Below are 18,836 nucleotides of genomic sequence, written 5' to 3' on the forward strand. Positions count from 1 at the left end.
CCTCCCCCCCCCGGGCCCCGCGCCCCCCCCACCCCCACCCCCCCCATGGACATGCTGGACCCGGGTCTGGATCCCGCTGCCTCGGCCACCGCTGCTGCCGCTGCCAGGTAAGAGTACCCGACCGGCCCGTGCCCCCGCGCGCCCTGGCCCCGGCCCTTCGGCCTGGCGGCCGGGCGGCGGGGCCGCCATGATCCCGAGCGGCCGCTGGGCCCGGCTCAAAATGGAGGCTGCGAGGGAGGGGGGACCCGCGCTAATACCCTCGGCCCCGGGTCCTCGCGGTGCCCCAGCTCCAGACTGGGCCGGGCGGGACGGGGGCCGTGCACCTGGGCAAAGGGGCGGGGGCGCGGGCGGCCCTGACCCCCCTCTTCCCGTCCTCCCCGCAGTCACGACAAGGGACCCGAGGCAGAGGAGGGCGTCGAGCTGCAGGAAGGTGAGTGCTCGCGGGGCTTACCGGGGCCGCGGCCTGCGCCCGGGGAGGGGACTGGGGGCGCCTTGGCCGCGTGACCACTGACCATTCCCACCGCCCCCCCTCCTCCGACCGCAGGCGGGGACGGCCCTGGGGCGGAGGAGCAGACGGCGGTGGCCATCGCCAGCGTCCAGCAGGCGGCGTTTGGCGACCACAACATCCAGTACCAGTTCCGCACAGAGAATAATGGAGGACAGGTGAAGCTGCGGGCCGGGAGCCCGCGGGCAAGTGGAGGGTTGAGCCGAGGGTCGAGCGGGCGGGCTGGGAGGGGCTCAGACCTGGTCCCGGCCGGGACCCCAGAGCCGATCTCGCTGCTCTGCCGCCCCCTGCAGGTGACGTACCGCGTAGTCCAGGTGACTGATGGTCAGCTGGATGGCCAGGGCGACGCGGCTGGCGCCGTCAGCGTTGTGTCTACGGCCGCTTTCGCGGGGGGGCAGCAGGCTGTGACCCAGGTGGGTGTGGACGGGGCAGCCCAGCGTCCTGGCCCCACTGCTGCCTCTGTGCCCCCAGGTCCCGCAGCGCCCTTCCCACTGGTAGGTGCCCACCACCCCTGGGGGGGGGATGGAGAGGGGACTCTGACGCTGCTCTTGGGAATCCCCAGGGGGTGGGGCCGGTGGGAAACCGATGCTGCCTTCAGACCATCGGGCGGTGTGGGTCAGATCCCTGTTCTGCACGGTAAAACCTGGGTCAAGAGCTTTTCTTTCTTTCTTTCTGTCAAATGGGGATGATGGTAGCAGGAAAGGCTCTCAGAGGTGAAAGTGGATCAGCTCATCAGGTGATTGCTGGGCATCTGCTGAGTCCTCGGGCTAGGAGACAGGGCAGAGCGGCACACACGCAGGGGTTTCCCGTCCTCCAGAGGGCGGCGAACGGTCTCCCGGCGAGAAGGGGATGGGTTGGCGAGCCGAGGTGGCTAAGGGTGGCCTCTGTGTCCTACTTCCCAGGCCGTAATCCAAAATCCCTTCAGCAATGGCGGCAGCCCGGCAGCTGAGGCTGTCAGTGGGGAGGCACGGTTTGCCTATTTCCCAGCATCCAGTGTGGGAGATACCACGGCCGTGTCCGTACAGACCACAGACCAGAGCTTGCAGGCCGGAGGTAAAGGGAGGAAGGGGCCAGGGCGGAAGGCAGGGGAGGCAGCAGGCCTAGCAGGGAGGGAAGCCCCCCCCCAACCGGTTCTGATCGTCCCCTTCCCCCCCCCCCAGTTTTTCCACTAACCCCCGCTTTTGCTGCAGGCCAGTTCTATGTCATGATGACACCACAAGATGTGCTTCAGACAGGAACACAGAGGACGATTGCACCCCGGACGCACCCCTACTCCCCGTACGTGTGGGAGACCTGGTCCCGGGAGCAGGGGACCCGGGGAGGGGCTGGTGTGAGGGGGCCGAAGGCAAGGGAAGTTTTTCTGGAATGGGAGCCAGACAGTTGAGCACACAGCAGGCAGTCAGTGTATTTTTTTGGTCTGTTGCTGCTTTTTGGGTATAAGCAAGGGAATTAGTGTGTTTTCTCTTTTTGCGCGGGAGTTTATTTTGCAGAGGTAACTTCCAAGTCTGATTCCTTAATAGGCGTTTATAGACAAGTGGGACCCGAGAGAACACGTGCCCGTCTTTTTCGTCTTCTAGGAAAATTGATGGAACCAGAACACCACGGGATGAAAGAAGGAGGGCCCAACACAATGAAGGTAAGGTCCGGCTGGAGTTTCTGGGCCCCACGGGCACCGCCAGGCCTGGTGCTTGGTGTCGCGGCCCACTGGCTCACCATGAGTGCACAAGAGGTGTCTGGCGAACGCTGGAAAAGTAAAAACAGGTAGAAGTCCGCTGTCAGGAGCAGATAGGCAGGAGCTGTGAACTGGAAGGTGTGTTGTCATGCTGGCTGGTGATCTTGAGTTCATGGTCAACATCTGAAATGGCAAATTTCACTTTCGCATAGGGCTATCCTGCTTCTCTTGAAAATTCGGTTTGATTGGGTTTCCCTAGGACTGCTTTCCATGTGGCAACTGTTAGCACTCTTGGCTCTCATTTCCCCCATTCCCCCGCCCACCTCACTTCTAGAAGCAGCCCTGGTCTGCTGGGGAACGCATCTGAGATTGAAACTCCCTGAAGCTGTGCCCCTGGCTGGCCAAGGTCGAGCGTCGTGCCCTTGCGTTAAACAACAGATTCCACCCTGAGGTCATCTTGGCCCTTAATGCTGTCCCTTAGTCCTCCACCGCATCCCCCCCACCCCCCCCACCGCCCTGGTCATGGTAGCATGCAAGTCCAGGGGGGCGTTTACACCTAGACCGTCCTCTCTCAGCAGATGTTTCCTGAAGGTGGATTCTAGGCTGGGCAGCGTGCGCCCTGGGCCTGGTCTGGAGCCTGGTCTGCGGTGTCAAGGAGGCGGAGTTGAGGCTGGTGTCTTCCCCGGAGAGCTGGCCTTTGGGAGGGCCTGTCAGGTGGAGGGGAGCTCAAGCTGGAGGGGGCCGAGGTTGCTTCGGGCAGTGCTGATGGGGTCGAAGCAGAGGTTCCACGCGGCGTGCTTGGGGGTGGGGGACCAGGGAGGACTAAGGAAGGCGTTGAATGTCGGGGTGAGGCCCTGAGAGTTCTGAAGGTGTTCGGCTGGGTTTGGGCCTTTGCAGCGGTGACCCGAGCGGCTCACTGAGCTCAGCCTTTAGTATATCCATACCCCATGTCTGCCTGGCTTTTAGGCCCTCGGGTCCAGGGGCTGCTAGGACGGACGAGGTCTTGGCTCTCTCAGTGTCCCTTCTGGTGGGAGAGACAGATTACACAAAGCTGCGGTGTGATGTGAGGAGGAGAGAAAGCTTCATGAGAGGCTAGGGAGTCATGGCGGCGGTGTGCTCTGTAGGCCTGTCTGAGGTGATGCTGGAGCAGAGGCCTGAACGGGCTGGCCAGGTCCCCAAAGAAGAGTTCCAGGCAGGGGGCTGAGCAAGTGCAAACACCCAGGCCGGAGCCAGAACAGACTTGGTGTGTCTGAAGAAGAGCAGAATTCAGAGGAGGAAAGAGGAAGTTGGTGGCGTTGTGGGAGGGCTGGCTGGGGCACACGAGGCCTTGTGAGAACAGCATCCCTGCTCCGGGGTTTTTATTCTAGTCAGAGGGGAAGCCGGCAGAGGGCTTCTGTATGGAGGAAATGGGACACCAGAGGCTGGGAACATCGCGGGTGACTGCAAATGTCGGCGTGAGACAGGACAGGGCATGAAGCAGGGGAGCGCCTGGGGGAGAAGATTGCAAGGCTGGAGAATCAGGGTTTCCTGGTGGCGTCAGGTTGGTTTGAAGGGAGGGGGAGAGGCTGAACTTGGTTTGGGGGTGTGGTGTGTTTGAGGGGCCTCCAGTAGGCTACCCAGGCAGTCCCGGCCCTGCTGCTTACTGGCTCTGTGACATCGGGCTGCTTCTCCGTCTCTGCACCTGTTTAGTCGTGTGTGAAATGGCGTTAGCTCGACTACCCTGGTGCAGACGCACGAGCCCCCAGCCGTGCAGTGCGCCACCTGGTAAGGCTGCAGCCCGTGACTCGGGGATACCATCCAGCCACCCTCCACCGTACTCTGCACTCTCCGCCTCTCACCTGCAGAGTCTCGGCTCTTGCTCACCCTGCGGAGAGCAGTCAGCAGTCTTTCTCATAGCCTCGTCCTCACGCTCCGGTGCATCCTGCCCTCCGTCTCCCAACCTGCACAGTCTTTGACCCACGCTCTGCCCACCCTCCCTGTACCCTTTTGCCAGTCTGGCTCATTTCTCTACCAAAGGAGGTCCGTCTGAGGTCACCCATGATGACCTCATTGCCAGATCCACTGGCTTCCTTTCCTGTCTGTGCTCCCAAGCATCTGACCCTGCCTGGTCCCCTTTCGGGAATGTTCTTTTCTGCTCTACGCGCTCCGGTTTTCCTGCACTCTGCTTTTCCTTCCCAGCCTACTCCTCAGAGCAGAGCTTCCCAGTAGCTTTGGGAAGCTTGTTAACAGTCACGATCTCCGGGGCTGTCCTCTCAGGGTTCAGAATGAGTAGGTCAGCGGGAGGCCCAGGAGCCTGTACTTAACTTCAACAAGTTAGCCCCGTGATTCTTCCCATTGGGCAAGGCTGGAAACTGCTTTGACTGTTGGTGTTCCTTAAAGTCTGGCCTGTCTTCCGTTGGCCTCAGGGGAGTTGAAGCCTTCAGCTTAGGGATATTCAATATCCCCCAAACCCTATCCCCAATTGTAGGTATTCATCATTGCTCCAGAAAAGCGTATGTGATTCGGACAAGGTGAGAACCGCTCCTCAGTGTCCTCCCAGGGCTCCCCCCTCCCCCCGGACCCTGGCTGCCTCCAAAGCTGTTTCTATTCCATTCTCTCTTGAACTCCAGAGCCATAGTTTGAACTGTCCCTTCAGAATCTTCATTTCTGGATGTCCTTACTCGACTTGTCCAAAACAGGCTCCCCGCTACCCCTCCCCAAAGGCTCCCATGCAACATTTCCTTTCCCACAGGGCAAAAGGCACCCCTCTTAGAATTACCCAAGCCAGAACCGAAAGCCACGGCCACCCTCGACTCTGCCCCTTCTTCCCTCACGTCCGCGAACCCTGAGATTCTGTGCTGAATTAGACCTCATATCAGCTTCTCTTTCTCCTTTTTCCCTCTTTCCCACCTTTTCTTGGGACTGCGGGAGCCCATCTCCAGGCCGCACGGGGGACTGAAGCCTGCGGGGCCAGCCCATTGCAGCCGGGTCAGAATTTGGGCCCACTGTTACCGGGAACCTCTGAGGAGCCAGAAATCCAGAAATCTTGATTTTTAAATGCCGGATGAGATTGCTTTTTCTATTTCATTAGTTTCTACTCTTAATGTTGTTAATTCATTCCATCTGTTTACTTTGGGTTTAATTAGTTTGGGGGTGTTTCCTGGCCTTTCAAGATGATTTAAACCTTTCTTTTTTCCCAACACAAGCCTTTCTAGGTGCACATTTCATTCCAGTGCTGCTTTAGCTGCATCCCATTTGGATATATTGGTTTTTGTTATCATTCAGTTTAAAATACTTTCCAGTTTTCCTAATGATATCTTCTTTGACCCATGGGTTATTTACAAGTGCATTGCTTAATTTCCAAACATTTGTGTTTTTTGGATTTTTGTTAACTCACTTTTAATTTAGTTCTGTTCTGATCAGAAACATATTGTTAAGTATATAACGTCAGTTCTTTGAAATTTGTTGAGGCTTATTTTATGGCCCTGAATACGGTCTGTCTTGTGGAAGGTTCCACGTGCGCTTAGAATGTGTGTCTCTGCTGCGGTGTGGAGAGTTCCCTCGGGGTCGGCTAGCTCAAGTTGGTTGATGTTCTTCAGGTTTTCTATCCTGACTTTCTTGTCTACGTCTTCTATCGGTTACTGAGAGGAACGTTAACGTCTCCAAGCATGTCTGTGAGTTTGTCCGTTTCTCCCTTCAGTCCTGGCAGATTTTGCTTCTGGATTGTTTTCAGTGTTGTATGGGTGTAACTGAAGCTCTGCTGCGGAGTAGACGTGGCCTTGGTCTTGACCGGGCGTCCTCCCTTTCACATGTGCCAGGATGGTCTTCCTGAGCCACAGGCTTCACCACCTCCCCACCTGCTTGGTGAAAGGGCCTGGGCGCATCAACAAGGCATTCAAGACCTTCACAACCTGGCCTTTCCCTCCACCACCTGCCCCCCCAGAGTATTTCCATGTCCCCATTTCAGCATTTTCCACACCTGTCTGCCTGATGCCCCTCCCCTCAGAAAGCAGCCCAAATGTTCCCTCTCCAAGTCTTTGCCTGAAGGCCCACCGCACCCAGCACCATGCCGAAATCATTGGCCCACCCCGGCATTGCCCAGGCACCTGGTACAACCTTCAGTCATAGCACCTCTACGGGTGTCCATGTCCCCCGTTTGCGCACATCGCACAGAGGTGCCACGCACACCAGCAGGGCAGAGATCGAGTCCTCCACAGACTCTGGACTTGCACGGTGCCCCCCCCCCCACCCCGCACACAGTAGGGCAGGCACTAAGGCTTTTTGGTTTGGGGGCTTTTTTAAATTTTATTTATTTATTTGAGAGCGAGAGCATGAGTGAGCAGGAGGCAGGGCAGAGGGAGAGAATCTCAGGCAGACTCCCTGCTGAGTTCAGAGTTTGACCTGGGGCTCAATCCCATGACCCTTAGATCGTGACCTGATCCGAAACCAAGAGTCGGATGCTCAACCGGCTGAGCCACGCAGGTGCCCCGGGCCGGCAATAAATAAGTTTTAAGTAAACGCAAACTGGAAAAGATGTGCCCGGCGCCCCCATCCCTGCCCTCTGGTGGCTGGAAGGGAGGAGTCCGAGGTAGATCTGGCTGCAGCCCGGTGCCGGGGCTTGAGAATGCCAGACTGCGTGAGGGGAGAGCAGGAAGTGGAGAAGCTGTCTGCTGTTGAGTTCCTCTGCTGAAATCTTGGGAATAGAGCGCACTGCTGGAGGACAGGGTGGCCCGCGCTGCCAGGCCTGGACTAGACTTGGTTCCACTGCAGTTTTTAGCCACAGAGTTTCCAGGTGGTAGGACGTGGCCATCCCCAGTGGGGAGGTGCAGCCCTCCCCGGCAGTAATGAGACCCTGGTGCGCCCTCATCCCAGGGCGACGGGTGGGTAAAGTGCAGTCCTGGAGAGCAAGGGAGGAGGAGAGTCCCAGGAGGAGGGTGTCATAACCCAGGCCAGAGCAGGGGGCACCTGGACGTGGGGAAGGACGGTGGGCAGTGAGCAGACGGAGCCAAGTGCCAGGAGCCAGCAGTGGGTTTGACGATTGGTGGCCAGGCATGTTGTTGGTGAGAGCAGCACGGTCAATGGGAGGTGCCAGCCTCAGAGGCCATGAGGAGTGAGGACTGTGATTCCGGCCCACCTTCCGTTTTCACTCTCACCCAGACCCCTTCTGACAACCGCCATCAGAACTGCCCAGCCCAGAGGAAATACTCCTTTGCCCCACTTTCCAAATCCCACCTATAGGCTTCGTCTTCTCCACAAATGCTGCCTACATCTGCCCATGAGCTGTCCTGGCAGGAGGGATGAGGGCGTGTGTCGGTTGGGCAAGGTGACGGGGCTTTCTTGTGTGTGTCCACACCGATCCCTAGTACTGTGCTTGGAAGGTAAGGAAGATTCTGGCATAGATTTGCTTCCATAGGCCCTGAACCCTGGTCTTGGGCTCCCGTGCAGGCAGACCCCAAGCGGCTGTCATTAGGCCATGGCATGAGCCCGATGAGAAGCCACAGGGGATGGCATAGCCGCCACTCAGGTCAGCGGACAGAGTTTGGGTGAGATTGCTGAGTGTTACGGGAGTAAATCACAAATCTGGAGTTTTCAAGCAAAGTCTTCCATTAGCCTGCCAGCCCTGGCCTTCCAGGTAGGGTTCATGTTGCCCTTGGGTGACCGCCCCCGTGCCTGGTGGGGCCAGGCCCCTGAGAGCCACAAGCGTCAGCCTTGGCAGCTTGGGGACTCGCTGCCCGGGCTCTGGAGAAGGATTTTAACCAGGGGTGAGACATGGTCAGACTGTGATTTTAAAGTTGAATTAAAAAATTTGTGGAGCCCGAACCCCGGGGGGAGGCCTGAGGACTGTGGAAAATCAGAGGCAGCAGCTGTGGAGAACTAGACAGGGGTGCCGGGGTCCTGGGGAAAGGGGGCTCTGGCCCATTTTTGCCTCCCAAGAACACAAGCCACAACTCCCCATTTTTCAGAAGATGCCAATTATTACGTGAAATTTCCTAATTTAAAAGTTGGCTCAGATTTTTAAAAAAATACGCCAGGCAGGTAAACAAAATGAACCCGCCATCCCCAGCTGCTGATTCTGCCCGAAAGGTGTGTGCGTGCGGCCCTTGAGGCCGAGACCTTGTTCCTCTTGAGAAGCAGCGTGAAGCGGGGCGCAGAAGCCGGGTGCCCACATCTGGGCGCTGCCCTCGCGGGCGGCCCCGGTCCCGCGGCGGGTGGGCGCGCCGCGCGGGCGGCTCTGTGCACACGGCGGCCACACGGCTCTTCCTCTTGCAGTGGAGAGGAGGCGGAGGGACAAGATCAACAACTGGATCGTCCAGCTTTCAAAAATCATTCCAGATTGTAACGCAGACAACAGCAAGACGGGAGCGGTAAGTGCCCCCCGGCCACCCCTTCGAGAAAGTCGGCCTGGCGGGGCGGGGGGCGGGCACCGTCCTGGGCGAGCCGGCGGGCAGCGCTCACTGGCACTGTTGCCCACCCCCCCCCAGAGTAAAGGAGGGATCCTGTCAAAGGCCTGTGACTACATCCGGGAGCTGCGCCAGACCAACCAGCGCATGCAGGAGACCTTCAAGGAGGCCGAGCGGCTGCAGATGGACAACGAGCTGCTGAGGCAGCAGGTGAGGGGCGGGGCGGGCTGGGGCCGGGGCGGGGGGAGCCGGCGCAGGTGCGGGCAGCCAGCCCCTGGCTCCTCGTCCCCTGTCGGGTCCCCCTGTCGTGTCGTGTGTGCCAGATCGAGGAGCTGAAGAACGAGAACGCCGTGCTTCGCGCCCAGCTGCAGCAGCACAACCTGGAGATGGTGGGCGAGAGCGCGCGGCAGTGACGCCCACCCCACTGAGCGGCGGGGGCTCCTCCGGCCTCAGCTGCCCCTTCCCCAGCCCTTAGCACAGAGAGGGACAGACGCCCCTCCCCCAGCTGCGTTTTTTTATAGTAGATTTTTAACAAAACGGGGAGAAATAATGCATTTCTGTGGATAAGCGCCCGCCGCTCTCCTCAACTTGGGAAGCGATATCCTCCCCCCCTTTTGTCCGTGCCCCTTCTCCCGGCCCCCACGAAGCCCCGGCACTTCTAGTGGTCTCGCCCGGAGGCAGGAGGGAGGAGCACAGAGGCCCTGCCATATCCCGCTGCCTCCTTGGTCTCTAGAGGTACTGAGACAGGGTGCTTTCGGGAAGGAGGGGAGCCTTTAGGGGGGCCATCCCCGGGGCCTGGACCTAAGCAGGGAGGCCATGTCCCACCCCACCTCTTGTTTCTGGATCCCTGCTCCCCTTTGAGTGTGTGTGTGTGTTTTAATTTTCTTTATGGAAAAGTGGACGAAAAAAATAGAGAAGAGAGAGAGGTATTTAACTGCAATAAACTGGCCCCATGTGGCCCCGCCTTGTCTGTTTGTGTCTCTGTCCATCTCGGGGGTGGGGAGGGGGCCCGGGGACCGTGGGGAGCTCCACGAGGGCAGTGCCTCGGCCGCGGTGTGTGTGGCTGTGTGCCAGTCCCTGCCATCCTTCCTGTACCTCCCGGACCCCGGTCTGTTGGTCGGTCGGATGGGCGGAGAGATTAAGGACTGAATATCCCCTCTGAGGCTCCAGGTGTGCCTATGTGGTGTGAGGGCGTGGGGAGCTGGGGTCAAGGACGTGTCCCATGTTTTCGGAAGAGAGGCTGGGGTCTCTCCTGTCATCTGTTACTAAAAACAGCACTGGCTCCTGACCCTGCCCTTGAGGGTTGAAGCCCTCCCCTCTGCACCAGCCAATGGTGGAGCCTGGCCTTGAGCCCCCCACCCCCAGGAAGGGCAGACAGCCAGGAAGCCGGGCTTGGCCCGTCAGCCTGTCGCCTCACCCCGTGGCCCTGGCGCCTGCACTGTGACCCCTGCCCCGGCTGGTGACGAAACCCGGCCTGAGCTGCGATGCAGTGCTGCCTGGCGGTGCTGGGGGCCGCCGCCGTGTCTCCCTGGGGCTGAGCGCGCGGCCGGCGGCCCCATGCAACTCCCAGGACCGGGGCCTGCCCGCCTGCTCACCTGGCCGAGCTCTCCACCCGGTCCCATCCCAAATGCTCCCAACTGGGCTGCCCTCTGACGGCCCCGTGTCCCTCTCCCCCTCAGTGTGAGGCCGTCTTAGAGCAAAGGTGTGTGCAGCAGGGAGCGGCCTGCACTTCCCGGACCCCACAGCCCCCATTTTTGTGGTTTCGAGTGGGCCTTGGCAGCAGCTCACAGCCAGGAAGAGTGTTCATCCCTTGGCAGCATCGTCCACAGGCCCTTGGGCCGGAGCTGACCCTGCCTGGGTGGTCCGCCAGAGTCAGGGAGGAAACACGGCCAAAGGCCTGTCTGTGGAATCAGGGTTTGTGGTTCCCCGGGCCGTGTGCACCCAAAGATGGCCCAGAGTAGGTGGGAGTGGGGTCACCACGGTCAGGTCACCTGTTTCGTGTCTCTACCCAGTGACCTGCTGGAGAACCAGCCCTCAAGAAAAAAGGCCCAGGTTTGTAGAGTCAGCCGATGTCCGGTTTAAATGCTCCCACCACTGCCGGATTCCAGGTGCCAGTGCGGGCCCAGTCCAGTGCGCTCCCCTGCGGCCTCCTGTGCTTGTGGGGAGACGGGAAAGCCCAGTGGTGCGAACACAGGCCCCAGAGTCTGGTTGCTCGGGCTGGAACCCTAGCTCTTGCCTCTGGGTGAGCTTGGGCAGTGCCCCAATCTCTCCCTGCAGTTGCTCCTATAAAATGAAGAAAAGAAGTCTTGGGGTGGGTGCGGTGCTAAAAGGGAGCAGGGCCTGAGCAGCCAGGCCCCAGGGATTGGGGCGAAGAAGGCAGCCAAGGGCCCCTGAATCCAGAGCAGAGCCCAGCACAGGGCCGGCAGGAGCTGCTCGGACAAGTGGCACGGATGTGGGTCCGTACATCCGGCATAGAAGAGGCAGGCCTCCGGGGTTAGCAGTTACGAACACTGTGGGCTTCAATGGGCAAGAATTCCAGAGACCTTTTCCGATAACTCAGAAAACCACCCGAACTCTGGGGGCTTGTGCCGACGCAAACCCGTGCGTCTGGCTGCACGGACGTTTCCTGCCCGGATCTGTGGCCTGTGTGAAGGGAGCCTGAAGCGAGAGGAATGATGCTGGGCACCCCCGGTGGGGGGGGGGGGGGCGGCGTAAGGGACGGCCAGTCTCCCTGGGGATGAGAACATCAGGAAAGGGTGGGGAATAGGAGGTCACCTCGCTCCTGCTCGTCGACCCGTTCAACTTATGCGGCAAAAAGGGGAATTTTTTTCCAAGGTCAACAGGGTGATGCCATGTCAGGGAAAGTGTTCCCAGGTGGCTGGCTAGAGGCGCGTGTCTGTGGCCCTGACTGCCCCACCCCCTGGACACACCTCTGCTAAGGGTGACATAACACTGTTCCCTGTCACTCTGTTCCCGCTTATCTCCCGTCTTGTCGGCGCCACCACCTTCTTGGAAATGAGTTAGGACAAAGGGGAGGGGGCTTAGCACCCCCGCCTCCTCCAGAAGGACCCATAAAAGCAACTGAAACGGGGCCCCAGACACCACAGCCAGTCCTGAACCCAACAGGACAGCAGGACAGCCAGACAGACGGCACGATGGCAGTGAGCACGCGGATCCAGGCTGCAGGCCTCCTGTCCCTCCTCCTGGCCGGCCTGGCCAGTGGCTGGGTTCTTCCGCACCAGGTGAGAGCCCACAGGGCCTGGGCCCGGCTCGGCGGCCGAGGCCACCGGAGAGCCGGTGTCTGGGAGGGGAGTGCTGAGGGCAGCCGCAGACCCCTTAGCACGGGACAGAGCTCAGGGCGGAGAAGAGGGGCGTACAGAGCCGGGGGCCTGAGTACCAGGGACTGGAGGCCCCGAACGAATTGCACAGTGAGTGGTGCGTCTGCTCCGTGTTCAGTCCTAGTCTGGACAGTGGGGAGCCCACAGGGAGCAAGGTAGATGAGAGGAGTTCCGCTCTCACGGACCTTACATCCCAGTCAGGGAATTCGTCCGGGAAGCCATTAAAACAGAAATAAGATCATCGTGTTTTCGTAAATGCTCTTCATGAACAACGGAAAATGACGATGATACTCGAGGGGCCTCGAGGGCCGGCGGGAGGGCTTCAGATGGGATCAGGAGTTTGGTGAGGGAATGAAATCTGACCTGTAGGAGCCGGAGGGTGAGAGAAGGGGACAGCGAGCAAAGGCCCGGGAGACGGCAAGTGTGGCGAACGTCCCCAAGGATCAGGAGGTGTCGTGAGTGCAGGGGACGGTACTTGGAGAGGAGATTGAGGGGCGGCCGTGCCAAGTCTTGAGGACAACTGTGGAAATACTGATTTTCCTCCACGTGCAAGGGGAGCCCCGCAAGCTTTCAATCCGACTGCTAAGGCACAGGGAACAGAACGGTTGGGGCAAGACGCAGGGAGACGTGTTCCAGGCGGGGGTGGCAGCAGGCTGGGGAGGGCGCTGTCCCCAAGAAGAGTAGCTGTGGAGAGAGAAGGAGACAGATCTGGGATGCCGATGGGAAGAGCTGCGTGAGTGGAGGGGAGAAAAGGCCGGACTGCAGGGCGGCTCCCAGGATCGCCACGGAGCCCCAGGACACCGACCCTTAGGGAGGAGCTGGTGGGTGGGGGCAAGCCTGAGAGCTCCCCTGGGCCCTGGCCTTCCTCACCACCCCTTCTGCTCCCGCAGACAGGACAGCTCGCAGCCCTGCAAGCCCAGGACGCAGCTGGAGCCGAGGCTGGCTTGATGGTGAGAGCACCAGCGACTCCCTCCTGAGCCTGCCCAGCCCTCGCCGGGGCCGAGCTCCGCTCACTCTCCCTTCCTCCCCACAGCCCACGCTCCCGAGGCTGAGGAGGCGAGACGCCCACTTCCCCATCTGCCTGTTCTGCTGTGGCTGCTGTGATAAATCAAGGTGTGGGATATGCTGCAAGACCTAGAGCCTCCCCGGCCTGCCCCCCCACCCCTGCCCCGACGCGGTCCTCCCCGCCCCTTGTATTTATTCCTGCCCTGCCCTCCAACCCTCTGTGACCAGACGCGGAATAAAATGGTTCTGTCTGTTGTTTTCCATATTAGAGTGTCTGTTGCCCTTTCTTCCTGCCCGAGGCCTATGCCAGAGGCTTGTTCTGGCCCCTGTCTGGTACGGGTGTGCGGGGTTGGTACCCACCTGGGTACCCACCAGGGCTGGCACGGAGGTTTGGTGAAGGAAATCTGTTTCCTGCTCTTCCCTTCTTCCTTCCCCTCTTCAGAAGACCTAGAACCTATGTTGCAACAGCAGGCGCTGGAAGTGAAACCGAGTTTCCTCTCCTTGAAGCCTTCTTAAAACAAGGGTAACAAACGCAGAGTCCTCACAAGGGTCTCAAAGCAAGGTCCGGGAACCCCTGGCAGGGCTCCACCAGGCTCATTTGCCTCCCAACGCGGGTGCACAGGCTCTGTGACGTCGGGTCAACCTCATCGCTCCGACGGGAACGGCTTGTGTGTGCTGGTGTGCCTTGGGCTTTCAAAATGTCCCGGTCTCAGTTTCTAAGACATGGAGCAGCTAGAGATGGAACCCACGTAAACAAGTTTTTTTGGGGAGTCCTCGATGATTTTGCAGAGTAGAAAGGGATCCTGCCACCAAAATGTCTGAGAACCACTGGCCTTCCAGGCAGGCACAGTGACCGAGTGAGGGGTGGTGGCTGGGTTTCAGAGAGCACCATAAGTGGTATCCTCTGAGTAAGGACACACTGCCCGGGAGACACGTGGGAGGAGACCGCTCACCTCCACAAGGAGTTAAGTTCCCTCCCATTCTTCTTGAAACTGTGTCCCTCTCACTGTGTCCCATTTCCCCACTTTTTTTTAAATAAAGATTTTTATTTATTTATTTGACAGAGAGAGAGAGCGAGTGAGAGAGGGAACACAAGCAGGGGGAGCGGGAGGGGGAGAAGCAGGCTTCCCGCGGAGCAGGGAGCCCGATGCGGGGCTCAGTCCCAGGACCCCGGGACCATGACCTGAGCCGAAGGCAGACACTTAACCACTGAGCCACCCAGGCACCCCCCCCCATTTCCCCACTTTTGACAGAAACAGAAAAGATGCATTTCAACATCTTCTTAGCCCCTAAGAAAACATCGGCACTAGCACGGTGATAAATGGCCTGGGCTATTTGGCCTCAATGTTGCATATGGATGGGAGGCCTGGGTTAGATCGTTAGGGGGACCGGGAGATGGCTTGTCATGCCCAAAGGCAAGCCAAACATGGCTAGAGCTCCTTTTCAATAGAAGGCGGCCATGCTTATTTTGATGTGAGATTTCCTGGCTTTTAAAATATTGGCAACTGATTAAAGGTATTTTGTTTTTTAAACCAACACTCTGGTAGCCAGAGTGAACTCATCTGGGACCCAGATCAGTCCCGTACACCACCACCTTCCACCTTCTGTCTTGGAAGCCATGAGAGGCTCATCCTCTGGGAGAGGTTTCCCTGAATGGAGGCTGAAGGGTGGGAAGGGGAAGGCAGGCGGACAGCTTGGGCTCCCATGAGCTGTGGGACCTTGCCGTCATGCTCTCTCTGCTCTGCAAGCCCACAGAGTGTAGCTGCTTATGAGTTATGAGTTGAACTGTGTGTGCCCCCACCCTCCCAAATTTAAATGTTGAGGTCCTAACTCACAGAACCTCAGATTGTGACCTGATTTGGAAATAGGGTCTTCCTAGAGATAGTCAAGTTAAAATGAGGTCAGTAGGTTGGACCCTAATCCAAGAGGGCTGGTGTCCTTGTAAAAAGTGAGAATGTGGACACAGAAGCCTGTATGCAGGGAGAAGGCCATGTGAACGTGAAGACCATCATCTAGAAGCCAAGAAGAGAGGCCTAGAACAGATCCTTCCCCCACCCCCCCCACCACCCTGGCGCTCAAAAGGACCAACCCCGCCAACCCCTTGATGTCAGACTGTGGCCTCCAGCACCGTGAGACAATAAATTCTGTTTTTTTAAGCCACCCAGTTTGTGGTGCTCTGTCACAGCAGCCCTATCACACCTGCCTGATTTCAAAGGCTTGGCTGGATCGGAGTGGTGGCTCCCCGTTTGGACAGGCACAGGCTCTCCAGTGCCCTATCCTCCTGTGGCCTGGGGACCCGGGATTGCAGATTTCAGCGATGATTGCCAGTGCCCTCTGTGGACACACTGGCCTGTGCGTCCTGCCCCCCAGGATAGCCTTCAGTTCACACCTAGAGAGGGGATGGACCCCCAAACTGCACAGACACATGACCCCAAGGGGATTGGCGTTGAGGTTGAAGGCTGTGACACAGGAGTACCCCAGGATCTCAGCATCGTCCTCCAAAACCCAGGCACCAGGGCCCTCTCCTCTCTAGGACCCAGGCGTTCAAGACCCACCCCGCTCTCAATGGGCTTTTGTCCCTGTCTGGGAAAGGCACGGGCAGAGTCTGACATCATGAAGCCTGAGGTGGGGGTGGGACTCCCCCTCCCCCTCCATCAGCCTTCTCTGACTCCACACGCCTGGGGCTGAGGGATTTCCCTGCCCCTCACCCTCCCCACCCCAGATGGGTTCTCCCTTGGGAGAAAGGACCCCCCCCCACCCTCACTCTGCTCTGGCCTAAAGGAAGATAGAAGATGCTCCACTGTGACTGAACAGCTCATGGTCAAACCATTACTACACTTAGTCACAGTACCATCAGCTCCCTCCACTGCCCCCCCACACAAGCACCTTGCAAAAGTCATGACCAATGGGCGGGGTTGGGCTGGGAGGAGGGTCACTGTGGAGTCTGGAATCTGCACACAGTGGATCCTCACCCAGCTCAAAGAGTAAGCATGGCGCTAGATAAGCCCCGCTGTGCACCAGGCACTGTTCTAGGGGACAGAGGGCGAAGCGGACAGACAGGCAGAAACCCTGCCCTCTGGGAGCTCCCGTGCTGGTGGGGAAGGAGGCCCCCCCAGAGTGCAGTCGGCAAACGCGCTGAGGGCCATGGAAGGATGGGGCAGCATTTGAATGGAGGGGCTTGGCATGGTGAGAGGGGCAGGGCAGGCTTCCAGAGGAAGTGGCATCCAGGCTGGAAGCCTACAGGATGTGCAGGCTGTGGCCCATGGCACTGGGTAACCAGTGCTACGGGATGGGGTGGGGAGGCCTGTCCAGGAGGAAGGAATGAGTGCAAAGGTCTCTGGTCAGAAGGTGCCGCTGGGTATTTGAGGAACAATGCGTGCACCCACTCCGTGGTTATGAAGCGTAACTCTGTGCCAGGAGCCATTCTACAAACGGGATAGATTAGAAATCAGCGGGCAAAGCCCTTATCTTCCTGGAGATCACGTTCTCCTGAAAGGAGACAATCAATGCATAACGTCATTTCTGACGGCAAGACGAGTCTGGAAAATAGACCAGGATGTGGGCACCAAACGTGACCCAGGGAAGTGATTCAAGAGAAGGTGGAGGTGACGCTGAAGCCAAGAGTGGGCAGGTCCCGTCTCCTGCTCACCCCCTCTGTGGCCTCTTGGGACCGAGGTTATACCTGTCCTGGCCACCAAGATTCCCTAGACACTGAGAACAACGCCTTCTGTTTCTTAGCCTGAGACTTCCAGAGACATTGGAAGACCCTCCCAGGGACCGAGAACCAGGGTGCACAGTTATGGAGGAGGGGGGAGCAAGTGAGGCTGCCTCCCCCCATCCCCTCCAGGAAGGAGCTAGTAGAACCCAGGCGTCAGGCTGCCCAGTTCCAGCAGTGGTGACAAGGGCCCCTTTGTGCCCCCCTCCCTCGGGGGCAGGGAGGAGCTGGGCCCTGGAGGCAGGCGGCCCCTGGCACCCGGGGGGAGGGGACGGGCTGGCAAGTGGGGGCCTGGACCCTGGGAGGCCAGGGGACTGTGAGCAGGGCCGGTGGAGCAGAGGGTGCAGAAGCAAGAGCGTCCAAGTGAGTACTGCAGCCAAGAGGGGCCAGTGATGAGGCGGAGAGCCGAGGACCGGGGCTGAGAGGGTGCAGCAAAGGGTGCCGAGAAGCACGTGCAAGACAAGGTGCTCTGGGCCATGGATGGTCACCGGGAACTGCCCCTCGTTTAGGATGGGGCAGGGTGCTGCTCAGGACGGTTTGGGGAATGGGCTGGGACCGTGGCAGGGACAGTGACTGGGCTTAGGGAAGGAACCACAGAGAGGAAGAACGCAGGGCTCTTCTCAGCATCCCTATGGTGGAAAGTCTGGCAGTAACAGCTGCCCTGGGGCCCCTAAGTTTGGGCCAGACGGCAGGGGTGGGGGTGAGGGAGGCTGGATGAAGAGCAGAGGGATGGGCAGGTGATCAGCCACCTGCATCCTGCCATCTGTGAGGGGTTGGGGGCAGTGAACTGTGTGTGAGTGAGACAGTGTCAGCACCTGGGTGCATGACAGGTGTGTGTGCGTGTGCGCGCACGCGCCTGTGCACACACACACCTCCCCTGGGTGAGCCTCAATCTACATCAGTGCTCCTCAACCTTGTTTTCATTATACCCTGCTAAGGAACCATTTTAGAGCTATTTTTCCTAATCCCATTCCCACCATGAAATTTTACGACCATAGACATACAGTATATATGTTTATGTACTGTGGCCCTGTAGAGAGTCACAGCTCACTGTAACAGCTAAGACTTTCCTGGCCCCCACCCTAAGAACCAATCTCAGCCCCCATTACGAACAGGTGGTCTACCTGCTTGTGTCACAAGTCTGTCAGGGCCCTGTAACCAGCCCTCGCCTGTGTCCCGTACCTTCTTGTTGCAGTGTGTCCATCAGCCCGTGTCTGGGTGGGTCTGTTCTTGGCTACCTCCCAGTGTGTGTATATGCAGGTCCGTGTGTCTTTGTGAGCATGGCCTGCAGGGGGGTCCACGTGTGTGCCTGCATGCCCGTGTCAGCCCTGGGGTGTGGTGGGCGGGAGGCAGAGCAGTGCAGGGACGCTTCTGTGACTGTGTGTGTGTGTGTGTGTGTGTGTGTGTGTGGAGGGTATCCGCAGGTGCAGGGGGCTCGCTGCCCTGCCCAGGTGTGCGCCTGCATCGCTATTGTGTGAGCCTGTTCCTTCTGGTTGGGTCTAGATCTGTCACATTTCAGACCAGCATTTGCATGTGTCTGACTGCATGCGCCCGTGTCCGTGGGAAGAGGGCGGCCAAGGCCAGGGAAGTCAGCCACTTGAAACCCTGGCTTCGACTCTGACGCGACCCACAGAGCAGCCGGGTGCCAGGGACTCACGAACTCCCAACCCCGGGCTCCTTCCTGGCCCCACTCCGGGCCCAGCCAAGAGCGCCCGACTCTTCTTTCATCCCACCTACCCTGAGAAGCCCCCCAGGCTGAGGCACCCTCACCCTGAGGGAACAGGGCTCTTTTGTCCCGGGCCCTGGGCTCTGTTGAGGGTGGGGACAGCAGGGGCTGTCTGTGGGGTGGGAGAGGGCGGCAGGAATTCCCGCGGCATGTTGGGAATGCTGATGCTGTGAAACCCAGTCATTGATGGGCTGGGTCCCTGCCCGCCACCCCCAGGCCTCAGCCGTGGGACATCTGCTCCCTCACCCCACTCACCATACCTCCCCCCACCCCACCCCAATGCTCCGCGGTTCCCCTTTCCTCCCCAAAGTTCTTCGCCATCACGGCTCGGGGCGGGCAGGCTGTGACTGCAGAGTAGCTTCCAGGCTGTGTGGGAGGGTCCCAAGCATCCCCGGGCAGCGGAGACCACGTGGGCAGCCCTACAGCGGGCCACCACTCAGAGCGGACACGGAGAGAGGGCGGCCGGCGCTGCACCTGTCTGGCTCTCATTCCAGG

The 18,836-nt window shown here is 59.2% G+C and overlaps 2 protein-coding genes across 2 annotated transcripts; both read left to right on the forward strand.

The window, feature by feature from the left end:
• Positions 1–38: 38 nt before the first annotated feature.
• USF2 (upstream transcription factor 2, c-fos interacting) lies at positions 39–9,527 on the forward strand. The gene is made up of 10 exons (XM_028123599.2): positions 39–107; positions 384–430; positions 545–663; positions 799–999; positions 1,408–1,558; positions 1,696–1,783; positions 2,083–2,141; positions 8,427–8,521; positions 8,639–8,767; positions 8,881–9,527. The coding sequence occupies exons 1-10, from the start codon at positions 46–48 to the stop codon at positions 8,968–8,970; spliced, it is 1,041 nt and encodes a 346-aa protein (XP_027979400.1). The 5' UTR covers positions 39–45; the 3' UTR covers positions 8,971–9,527.
• Positions 9,528–11,712: 2,185 nt separating this feature from the next.
• On the forward strand, positions 11,713–13,033 carry HAMP (hepcidin antimicrobial peptide). The gene is made up of 3 exons (XM_028123654.2): positions 11,713–11,799; positions 12,786–12,845; positions 12,929–13,033. The coding sequence occupies exons 1-3, from the start codon at positions 11,713–11,715 to the stop codon at positions 13,031–13,033; spliced, it is 252 nt and encodes an 83-aa protein (XP_027979455.1).
• Positions 13,034–18,836: the final 5,803 nt, after the last annotated feature.

This window comes from Eumetopias jubatus, unplaced genomic scaffold (assembly GCF_037043125.1).
Source record: "Eumetopias jubatus isolate StellerSeaLion01/CBP00866 unplaced genomic scaffold, mEumJub1_p1.0 scaffold_10, whole genome shotgun sequence".
NCBI classification, from domain to species: Eukaryota; Metazoa; Chordata; class Mammalia; order Carnivora; family Otariidae; genus Eumetopias; species Eumetopias jubatus.